The sequence below is a fragment of the Schistocerca nitens genome, chromosome 1 (genome assembly GCF_023898315.1).
Source record: "Schistocerca nitens isolate TAMUIC-IGC-003100 chromosome 1, iqSchNite1.1, whole genome shotgun sequence".
Classification (NCBI taxonomy): Eukaryota; Metazoa; Arthropoda; class Insecta; order Orthoptera; family Acrididae; genus Schistocerca; species Schistocerca nitens.
Genome location: NC_064614.1, coordinates 394,840,562 through 394,853,148, shown reverse-complemented (window position 1 = coordinate 394,853,148; position 12,587 = coordinate 394,840,562). Strand labels below are relative to the sequence as shown.

The 12,587-nt window shown below is 38.8% G+C and overlaps 1 protein-coding gene across 1 annotated transcript in view; it reads left to right on the top strand.

Moving 5' to 3' along the window:
- LOC126249437 (nucleosome-remodeling factor subunit NURF301) overlaps positions 1-12,587 on the top strand; it is a 320,790-nt gene that overhangs the window by 306,803 nt on the left and 1,400 nt on the right. Inside the window, exons 37-38 of the mRNA XM_049951093.1 lie at positions 5,608-5,803; positions 5,890-5,974. Coding sequence (XP_049807050.1) covers positions 5,608-5,803; positions 5,890-5,974 — 281 coding nt within the window. The remainder of the gene's footprint in view (positions 1-5,607; positions 5,804-5,889; positions 5,975-12,587) is intronic.

The following is a 12,587-nucleotide window of genomic DNA, read 5'->3' as shown; positions in this document are numbered from 1 at the left end:
TCGATGGCTGATTGTCACATTGGCTTCGCATGGAGGACGTGTTGAACAGCACTCCTTGCCGGAGGGCTGCAGTGTTTTCACTGCAGAGCTGGTGGCTATTTCTCGTGCTGTTGAGCTCATCCACTCATGCCCTGGCGAGTTGTTTCTCCTCTGTACTGACTCCTTGAGCAGCCTACAAACTATCGACCAGTGTTATCCTCACTATCCTTTGGTAGCGACCATCCAGGAGTCCATCTGTGACCTGGAACGGTCCAGTCATTCCGTGGTGTTTGTGAGGAGCCCAGGCCACATCGGGATCCCAGGAAATGAACATGTCGACAGGCTGGTCAAACAGGTTGTACGGAAACCTCTGCTGGAGATGGCCATACGTGGCTGGCACGTGGCTACCCCCTCTGTCATGAGGACTCACCTCGGTGTCACTGTGGCTCACATATGACTGTCGTCCCCATCTTGCTGGACTGCCCATTTTTAGCCACTCTGCGGCAGACTTTTAACCTTCCCAGGACCCTCCCTTCAATGTTGGGTGACAATGCCTCATCAGCAGATTTAGTTTTACATTTTATTCATGAGGGTGTTTTTTTTTTCCGTACCATCTAAGGGTGGACATTTAGCCTTCTCTCTGAGGTCGCCAACCTCCCTCCATTTTAACTTTGTCGCACTTTCTTCGCATTTGTTTGCCTTGGTGGTTGCCTTTTCCCTACATGTGTTCATCTCGCCTTGTCTTTTTTGGGTGGACAGTTTAATGTGTTGCAGAGTGGCTGGCTCATATTCTTTTATTATCAGCGAGCCCAACCATCTGCTCTAAGGTTTTAACACCTTCTTCTACTTTTCTTTGTGGTGTATGTTTTCTCCATTTTTTGTTCATTCCATTCGTTTTCTTTTTAGATGTGGTGTTCGGTGTTTTTGTACCTTGAGCCTTGCTTGTGTCAGGAAAAAGAGACTGATGACCCTGTAGTTTGGTCCCTTTACATCCAAAACCAACCAACCAATCAACCAACCAACCTAATCACCCTAACCATCGAAAACACTCCCATACTATAACAGCACCACCACTGCCACCACCACCGCCACCACCTCCTCTACTGTTGGCACTACAGATGATGGGAGGTAATGTTCTCCAGGCATTTGCCAAATGCAAATTCTTCCATCAGATTGTCGCAGGATATAGCATGATTTATCACTCCAAATCACTTGTTTCCAGTCACCTACTGTCTAGGCATTGCTCTTTGCACGATATCAAGTGTTTCTTAGCATTGATGATGGAAATGTGTGTCTTACGAGAAGCTGCTTGACCATTGTTTCTTTTTAACACCTTACACTCAATCATTCTGCTAGCTGGACTGCCAGCACTATGGAACTCACAAATGATCCCTTCCTCTGCTTTCATGTGATTTTTACTTTATGTTCAACCAGCCTTCACAAGTGTTGTGGTCCCTGTCCATCAGCACATGACACCTGCCTGGTCTTGGTTTAGTTGTGGTTGTTCTTTTACATTTCCACTTCATAATCACATCACCAACTGTCAACTTGTTGACAGCTTTAGAAGAATTGAAGTGTCCCTGATGGATCTGTTCCTCAGTTGATATCCAATGATTGCCTTGGGACTGAGATGTGAGGTGTTTGAGCAGATAGTTGCTGTTCCTCCTGTTCCTGGCTGCTGATGTTAATAGTGATGTCTCTTTAATGGGTTGTTCTGATGGTTATCTGACACAAATAAAGCATATGTTGCTAGCAGTTGTTAGAAGCCTTGATCTTCCACTTCCTCTTTTTCTTGTTGCTGTTGTGGGATATACTGGTCGCGAGGGTTGGGTTGGCTTTCTTCTTCCTGACCAGTATTCCTCCTGTATTCACTTGGCCGAGACAGTGATGATATGATGACATCCCACAATTCCTTATTCAGCAGTGAAATCTTGTGTCTTATGGGGTAGGGAGGTTTAGGATAATTAGTAGGGGCGAAGGGGTTATCAAGGTGAGAATTGGTACTGTCACGGAGCATCCAGTTCCTCTGCTGATGCAGCCTCTTCCTGGGAGGTTGCCACAGTAGGCGTTGTCTGTGTGGCAGCATCAGGCATGTTGGGGAAGACATTTCTTCTTTTGCCACCTTCAACCTTCAGTTCTTCCTTCAGCAGCTGCCACTGGCAGCTGACATCTTCGACTTCTGCCCATGGTGCCACCCTCCTCAGTAACAGCTTTGAGGTGGCCATCATGCCATTTAGCATACATGTTTTCTTCTTTTTCTTCTTCATGGAAGTGTGGCGTGCTTCTCCCGCTTGAGTGTGGGGCGGAGTGGGGGGGCTGCTGCATCTTGTTCCATGCTCCATAAGACCATCTCTTCATGTGTGGCACCCTTACTTTTTTTCGTTGGCTGCTTATTCCCACAGCTCCAGCTCTTGATGTAGTGGCAGCTGCATGAATTGACAGTGTGAGTGTCACCACAGTTCACACGTGTGCCAACAACATCTGGTGGTTTGTCACACTCGTATGTATCATGCGCTTTCACGCATTTCAAACATGCGACTGTGCCCTGCAGAACTTGGCGATGTGCCTCAGTTTCTGGCAGTGGTAGCACTGCTTTTTCTTTGCCTTCCTCTTCTTGCCGTCATGATGGTTCCCAGCCAGCTTGAGCAGAAACTCAACCACGGCGGCAACTTTGCCTCCCTTTCCACATACAGACATGTCAGGGTGTGTTAGTGAGTGCGACGAGTTGACCCGCAGTGAGTTGAGTGGCAGAATACTTCTCCCTGTCTCATTTTGTACAGGTGTTTTACTCATGACATCTGCTGGGCAATTTTGCATTACATGGGATTGTCCAGATTCTTTTGGTTAAATAGTTGAGTATAGAAATTCCTCATGAATACAGGTGTGAAAAACCTTTGTTAGGGAGTCACATGGGTTTATTTCTAATGTTTCTTGTGAGACATTTCCTGACCCTGCATCTCATGCTTTGCCATACTATGTTGATAATTCTTGGAGTGCATTATATTTGGTCAAACCCATTTTGTATATGCTCCCTCAGAACACTGACATTAGGTAAAAGAGTTGAATACCCCAACGATTTTAGAAGTGTCTAGTGGTAAAAATCCATTGAATTCAAATCTGATGATTGAGCAGAACATGCAGTAGATCCCCCTTGAGTAGTCAATGATTCAGAAACTGGTGACTGAGATGCAAGTAAGGAAGAAAGTAAGTAAAAACGCATGTCTGAGGTGCGACACACAATCAGGGGCACTACAAGGAATTCCTGTCATAACTTGCTAATGAATGATTTTCAGATCCTTGTTTGTATGGACTTTTTGCTATGTTGAAAACACATCACATTTCTGGACACAAATCATAAACATTCTGTATGAATACAGTGCAGATGACTCTGGCGCTTTCAAAATTACCTGCCATTGTAGTACAAAGGCTGTCTCAAAAATAGAGTATACTTCGGTGTTTTAAAAAAAATGTATAGAAAAAAATGTTTTATTAATTTGAAACTGACATATAAATACTACTTTTTGTCAGTCTCTGCAAAAATTTAGGCACTTTCATAGGTATGAACAAGCTTCAAAATTCCATTGTCATAAAATTCTGCCACCTGAGACTTCAACAGTTTTATTTATTTATTTACATATCAAGTTCTGTAGGACCAAATTGAGAAGCAACACTCCAAGGTCGTGGAACATGTCAATACATGAAATTACAACATAAAAGTAATAACAGATAAAAATAAAATGTTTATGAACCTGAAAAAAATCAGTCCATAAGTTTAAGTAAATGCAATCAACACTACAACAAGAATCAGCTTAATTTTTCAAGGAACTACTCGACAGAGTAGAAGGAGTGACCCATTAGGGAACTCTTCAGGTTTGATTTGAAAGTGCATGGATTACTGCTAAGATTTTTTAATTTGAGCGGTAACTTATTGCAATTGGATGCAGCAGTATATTGCACACCTTTCTGCACCAGAGTTAAGGAGGTCCAATCCAAGTACAGGTTTTATTTTTGCCGAGTATTAACTGAATGAAAGCTGCTTATTCTTGGGAATAAGCTAATATTATTAACAAGAAATGACAGCAAGGAATATATATATATTGAAAGGCAATGTCAAAATACCCAGACTCGTGAACAGGGGTCGACAAGAGGTTCGTGAACTCGCACCACTTATTGCTCGAACCGCCCTGTTCCATGTTGTCGAGAAAGCGCTGCATGAAGGTCATGGAATGTGTCAGTACATGAAATTACAACATAAAAGTAATAACAGATAAAAATAAAATTTTTATGAACCCAAAAAAGTCAATCCATAAGTTTAAGTAAACACAATCAACACTACAACAAGAATCAGCTTAATTTTTCAAGGAACTCCTTGACAGAATAGAAGAAGTGACCCATGAAGTAAACCTTCATCATTGGAAACAGACAGCAGTCACTGGGTCCAAGATCCGAATTGCATTACAGAAGGGGAAGCACCTCCCATTAGTAAGCAACAAGTACTTCTTGAGTGCAGTTTGCTATGTGTAGTTGAGTGTTGTCATGGAAGAACTATATTTCTGAACTCAACTTTCTGCTATTCTTATTTTGAATTCCTCTTCTTAAGTTTTCCCGAGTTTGACAGTATTTTGCAGCTCCATCATTGTGAATCAGTGGTTTTCTTGGATCTTCTCATTGACCTTTACGACCAGTTCATCAGCCTCAATGCTTGGCATCCACCTTGCTCTTCATCGTGAACATGAGTCCAGCCACTTTTAAACCTTATGCATCAGTGGCGCACTCCACCTTAAGTGATTACGTTGCTTGTATACACTTCACACATGTGCCGATATATTTCAATTAGTTTATAGTTTCTTGCCAACAAAAACTTACCGCACTTCACAACTCATGAGATTTTCAGTTGTGGCACACATTTGAAACTTATATTGTGGAATAAGGGGAAACAACATGAACCTCATGCTGTCACAATTAGATGCCAACTGAACAGACAAATCTCAGACAAAAGCCATACCACCTCCTCCCATTTTTCCTGCAGGCAAAAATGTAATCCACTTTCTGGATAGCCCTTGCACATGCTTGAGGATATCTGAAAATTAAGAATTTTATGAGTAACAAGTCATAACTTTTATAGAACAACAATAAATATTGAAGTTAATCACTTAATTTTTAACCTTTTGGAGCTGTGGGAAAAGCAGATGACAATGATACAGAAAATTTATTGACACTTGTAGATTTTTTTTTTTTAAGAATCGGTTAATGTCTTCATTTGTACATTTGTGCACAAATGAAGCATTCTGTAACAGACCAGGAGACATTTTCATATAATACTACCAGCTATTTTATGTCCATAATATCATGCTTAGCGATTGGTTTTTTAATCTTTCTTACGCAACAGCCTTAAAGTAGTTGATTGCTCTGCCCCCAACAATAATTGAAAGAAAAATCCAGGAAGTAAATGCAGTAAAATAACAATAATGATGATGATGGTGAAGACTGCCGCACAAAATACTAATACCATATACCATAATTTGACAAATACCCATTCTTGACCGTTATTTTCATGCATAATCTGTTCACAATTTTACCTTCAAGAATAATTTCAATGGGATATCTCATTATCATTAATCTTTCTAGGTTTTATATTTGCTGTGATCGGTGTCAAGATTGGTTCCATGGTCGATGTGTTGGAATCCTGCAGTCAGAAGCTGACAATATAGATGAATACATCTGTCCTAATTGTCAGCGAAATTCAAACATAAATTTTGCTAATATGAAGAATTTGAATTCTAAGGACTTCGAGGGCTTGAGAAAATTGATAAAGCAATTACAGGTAAATATTATTTGTAAATGTTTTAGTATACGTGCAGTAATAATTATTTATCTCTAAATATTCATGTTTTTTCCATTAATTTGTAGGCTCATAAAAGTGCCTGGCCATTCATGGAGCCTGTGGATCCAAATGAAGCACCCGATTACTATAAAGTAATAAAAGAGCCAATGGGTAAGTCCAGTGATGCACAGTTCGAGTTTCATGTTTTGATATTAGAAAGAGATTTTAACACATACCTGCTAATTTCAGTTTACCACATCTCAGAACTACCTCATGTCATAGCAGGTAATGAGGAATGGTTATTTTACAAAGTGCTTCACATATTCAGAAAAACGAGGGCTCATTTTCTGTTATATTCGTCATTTAATTCCTTAACCCATTAATTATTGAGTTCTTATACAAAGCTACTATCACTAATAAATGGCTGCCTTATATAAAATTAATAGATTTATTGTAATATCTTGCATACATAAATCGTTAAACAAAACTTAACAAAATATCTTAATAACAATAAAACCTTCATTCCATTTAACATATTCATTATTTCTCTTTTGGACACTATAAATTAATCTTCTACTCAGCTTAGAACATCAGCTGTGAATATTGCTTCACTTTTCATATTGTGTTGCCCTTAAGGACTGATTAGATCAATTTCTTGCATTCATAGTACAGAAGCTTTTGCATTATTCTTAAACATCTACAGGCATCGCCCCCCCCCCCCCCCCCTGTCCTCCAGCACTTTTTTAATTCCTTTGTTCTTTTGTAGCATCAAATCTGAGCTCTTTAAGTTCAGGTGTCCTCTGTGTCTCTCATTTTCCATTTTCAGTACGCCTATCATAAGAATTATTTTCCGATCTAAGTTTATTTGCTTGAATCATGTCCACATTCTGTTTCCTAACTTTCATTCTTATTAGTTTTTTTTAATTGTTTGGTCAGCTTTATTACCATAAATAAATCAGTAATTGCTGACTACATATACATTAACTAAGTAATAGTAATTAATCATAAATCAGATCTCTTTGTACTGCAGGTAAACATAAAAAAAAACCTGTATATTCTAAACAGGAAGATTTTGTTTACTGTGTAAATTTCAAGCTGACACTATTAGTACTAACACAATGTATATCTAGGTAATTTTTTAATGAAATCTGTCACATTAAAAAAAGTGCCGATTCAACTAATTCTACTCACTGTACTTCACTTCCCTCTAGAAGAATGCACATGCTATCATTACATTTAAATTATCTCCCCCACCAGAATAAAGCATGATTTACTACACTGTTGATGTCTTGTGGCCTACTTCTCAATATAGCTGCCTATTATAGATTTATGATGTCCATGCAGCCATCCATCCACAACCACCTGCTCACTCATCACATTCCATGGGAAATGTTCCTGTTCATTGTTTAGTAAAATTTACATAGAAGTGCAACTTTAAAAAAGCTCCTGCTCATCAGTTAGTTGAAGTATCACTTGTTTGTTTTGGTGTGATTCATTGTTGTGAGTTCAGCTGTATTTTAGTAATGTAGTGTTATTTGATAATCCATTAAGCTGTTTCATTGATGATACTTATAAAACTTCATCTTGCTGTTAAAAGTGCATCTGAAGATGTAGTTGTATAATTTTAAATATCATCAATAAAACAGTTGAAAGGATTATCCAACAAGCATATATTATTATCTGTTATCTCAGACTGCAAGTTTTATATCTACATGATGACACTGACATTTACAGTAGTTACCTGTGTCCCATAGAATAGAGGCCATTTTGCATTAGTTTTGCTCGTATTACTATGAACTTCCCTTTGGCTGCACCTTTTACAGAAGAATCTATTTCACTTAAGGACTGGACATTCACCACAACCATATAATAAATCTCTGTTCAGTTGCCCAATTTCACTTCATCTATCTCTGTTTCAAAATCTGCTTTAGAATTATTGGACTTGCAGTTTTGCCTAGTAACACATGCTACACTGTTTCTGAGTATTTGAGGAAGAAATAATAATAATAATAATAATAATAATAATTTGATTCTCCCAAAGTTACAAGGCCAATACAAAGTTGCAGTTTAAGGTTGTGTCATTGTCACATGCTGGTAACGCATAGACACCTGGTGGAATTGCCTGCTAGGATATACGGCAATCATTGAGTTCCTTCTTACTCAGAGATATTGAGTGGAAGCATACTTTTCCACTTCACTAGAGAGGGGGTATTACATAACTGGCATTTCCCCATGTTAAAAATAAAACAGTTAGCCTTCCACAAATTTTTAATATTGCCCAGCATGAATGCTCAGTGTATGACATCACTACTCTCCTAGCTTATATACCTGTAGAGCTGTGCTGAATCCATAACTAGCTTTGGTAAGGGCTCAGAGAGGCAATACTAAGGAAATGTTCAAACAATGGTTTTGTAAGATACTTGCTTTGTGCCTGAATTCCATTTTTAGGATTCTTGCAATGAATCTGTCTGCCATCTGCATATCCTTCAAAGACTATTATGTTGCTGTACCACTTTAAAATGCAACAGAGACTTGCTCCTAGACAGTTTACTGCCATACTCATTCCAGTGATTGAGTGGTAAACGTATAGCCATACAATAATTTGCTCATTCAACATATTTATGTGCACTACATTACATTTTTATGTAGGTATCTGTTTTCATAATCTCTGGGTGCTTGGTTCACATAATTCGATAAGCCCACATGCCACCTGGGCCCTATTCATTAGTCACAGTTCATCTATGACCAATAATGATGCCAGATTCCAGGTTGGCAGCATGGATGTAAACATGAATGTGAGTTTGAGATCAGGGCTGTGAATCCAAAATTAGTCATAAAAATTATAACTAAACACAGAAAAACTTCAGGAGATTCTGTTTACAAAACAAATACTTTAAATCAGTTGGTCCTATATCTTTTTTTTTTTTCCCAAAAGAAAGTCTGGCATTCTTCTTTCATCTCTGACATGATTTGTTAATGTGAAATACGATTTGGAGTCCACATTCAACTGTACATCTCCCTGTGCCTAGCTGGGTAAGTCAGTTCAAAAATTGGAAGTGCGCACAGGAATACTATTTTCAGTGAGACCATGCTTAGTAAACAATTGTGGTGTTTAAATGAATGTTCCACATTGACGGCAACTCTGTTTTATTTGTTATCCATATATATAATAAAAATGGATGTACCTGTGTTATGGGTGCATTTATATACGTATGTATGTTTCACATCACCTCCTAAACCACTGGACTGATTTCAGCAAAACTTCGTAAGGTTCTACACATTTCACTTACTGGCTGGAAAGAGTCACTGTGGTGTTAAGAACCTCCTACCTACCAAAGGGGTGGGGATGGGGGTGAAAAAGCAGTGTAGCCCACGACGCACGCATACCCATGATTTATACATCCATTATTTGAGAATGAGAGCACTTAGTGACTTGTAACAAATTTTACACATAATTTCAAACCTGTACGGACTTTTGCTTGTTCACCAACCCTACAAAAAAATGAATCACTTGCTACATTTTCACAGTTCATGCAGTACAGCAATTGCATGAAGCAGGATGTCATAATTTATTACACCTTTATTACTAACCATATTCGCGATGCATTTTGAAGATTGTATTTATAGGTACCAACAAAATGATATCATTGTATGATATGTAGTTCGAGAGATACAACGTCATAAACACCAAGGTGCGTGAAAAACTTCCGCGTCATGCTTGATGTTTAACTTTATATGCTGTTGAATTTACCTACAAAAATACATGAAAGTGCTGGGCATAATTCGCTAGAGATATCTGTGAAATATATCTGATGTGCTTATGTGGGCGAAGCTACGGGTAAAAGCTCATAATAAATTCCTGGAACTATTTCAGGCAAATTTGGTACCCAAATCACTTACAATCTGGAAAGAAATATGAGACAGTAAGAATCACCAACCTCCTATGGGGGTGGGGTGATAATGTGGAGAGAGAAGGAGAGAGGAGGAGATGGACTGACAGAGAGATGGAAAGAAGTGATGGTCAAAGTTGGGGGAAGAGAAAGACAGGCAGTGATGGGGAAGGAGATGATAGACACAGATGGGGGGGAGAGGAGATAAACAGAGAAAGAAAATAGGAGGAGATGGACAGAGGGAGGAGGAGGAGATGGACAAAGGGAGGGGAAGAGGGGGAAGGGAGAGATGAACAGTGTGTGGGGGTGGAAAAGGGTGGTAGAGGGGGGGGAGGTGGTGGCCATGGGGTTGGGGCGGCAGGAGAAGATGGACAATGATTGGGGCTGGAGGAGATGGATTGGAATAAATGCATACCTAGACAATGCTGATTACTCGGCTAGTAAATTTACAAAATATAGCTAATAACTGGCATTCAGATGTAGTAAAATCGCTCTTTCAGCACAATTAGAATGTATACGGAATCAGTGACAGCGCGTTTAAACATATTTGTAATTTAATACTGTCAGGTACAAGTTTTGTTATGCTACTGTAGTTCATTTAGTAACTGTTTTTCAAGTTGTGGGAATTCATCATCAGTTTCTGAAACCCTTAAATTTCAGCAAGTGAAGAACTGTAATTCTGATTGGCATTTTGAGCTGCCACCCTAAGGTACAATATCGAATTCTCGCACACATTTTACGTCACCTGCTTTTTTTTGGGGGGGGGGGGGCAGGGGGGAGGGAGGACACTGAACCTATTACTGTGACCATTTATGAAAATATGTATCATGTGGAATTGATAGATGTAGATAACATCAAGCTTTGCATGAGAATTCTACATTATAGCACAGTTTAAGATATACAGTTGCAACCCTCATTGCTGTGAAAATTGCCCATAGTGGCAAGAAATCCAGCCATAAAATTAATGTTTGTTTTTAATTATTTTCTATTTAATTAACAAAATAATTATTATTATAGTTTTCCATTCCAAGCATTAGTAAATGATCAAGGGACATGGATGATCATGAAATAAATACTTTTGAATATGTATATAATTGCAGCGTACTCCAGTTAAAGTAAGATAATATAAACATGTATTTCATGCATGTGAAGCATATTTTTCTGTTGCTGTTCTTTTTTATCATGACAGGCACTTCCTTTACAGTTAGCAACTTTATATGGAAACTAATGATTTTTACATTCTTACACTTCAGTTGTCTTCCTGATACACAGATATTTATGTAAATGTAATTATTTTTGCTTCAAAAGCAAATATGTTGAATATTCTTCCCATAAGTGGCTCAGATGGAGCATCAGTTGTGGAATTAGTTTCTTTTGTGTTGAGAAAAAATTTTATTGCTTTTGATGTTTTATTAGGTTTGTGTGGTTTTCCCTTGACTAGTTATTTTTGTCAATTTTTTAAATGTAAGGAGTGTGATATCTTTTGATCTTCCAAACAACACAATTCAAAGTTCATAACCAGAATAGTAACTGGCCACAGATGTAAAGAACTAAAATATATTTAACTATACATCCTTATGGGACTCAAACATAACTAAGATTCATTCTATCCAGAGAGTGCAGAAAGTCAAACATTCTGCTGGAGGGAATTGACACCATGAATCCTTCAGGACTGTCCATAAATCTGTAAGAGTATGGAAGGGTGAAAATCTCTTCTGAACAGCACATTGCAAGGCATCCCGGATATGCTCAATAATGTTCAAATCTTGGGAGTTTGGTGGCTAGCGTAAGTGTTTAAACTCAGAAGAGTGTTCCTAGACCTGCTCTGTAGCAATTCAGGATTTGTGGGGTGTCACACTGTCCTGCTGGAATTGCCCAAGCCTGTCGGAAACCACAATGAACATGAATGGATGTAGGTGATCAGCCAGGATACTTACATATGTGTCACCTGTCGGAGTTGTATCTAGACTTATCAGGGGTCCCATATCACTCCAATTGCACATGTCCCACACAAATTACAGACCCTCCACCAGCATGAACAGTCCCCTGCTGACATACAGGGTCCATAGATTCATAAGGTTGTCTTCATACCCGAACACATCCCTCCGCTCAATACAATTTGAAATGAGACTCGTCCGAGCAGGCGATATGTTTCTAATCATCAGCAGTCCAATGTCGGTAAAGCTTTGTGTCGTGCAGTCATCAAGGTTACACGAGTGGGCCTTCGGCTCTGAAAGCCCATATCGATGATGTTCTGTTGAGTGGTTTGCATGCTGCCACTTGTTGAAGGCCCAGCATTGAAATCTGCGGCAGTTTGCGGAAATGTTGCACTTCTGTCACATAGAACAATTCTCTTCAGTCATCATTGGTCCCGTTCTTGCAGGATCTTTTTATGGCCACAGTGATGTCGGAAATTTGATGTTTTACTGGATTCCTGATATTCACAGTACATTCGTGAAATGGTCATACAGGAAAATCCCCACTTCATCACTACATCAGAGATACTGTGTCCCATCACTTGATCGCCAACCATATCACCACATTCAGACTCACTTAATTTCTGATAACCTGTCATTCGCCAAACACTTGTTGACATATATAGGCACTGCCAACCGCAGCACCACATTCTGCCTGTTTACGTATCTCTGTATTTGAATACGCATGCCTATACCAGTTTCTTTGGTGCTTCAGTGTATTTTATTTATTTATTTATTTCTGTCTTTTTTAAATTTTACTTTGATGAGTTTTTGTAGAATATGCAGGTCTCTTAATTTTTACTCTTCCACAACAAATTGCCCCTAAGACAGTGAACTCTGTTTGTGTTAGTGGAAATCTTAATCTTGAATTTATTTACATTTTGAATAAAGCGTTAAATGCCAAGTAATTGGATTTGT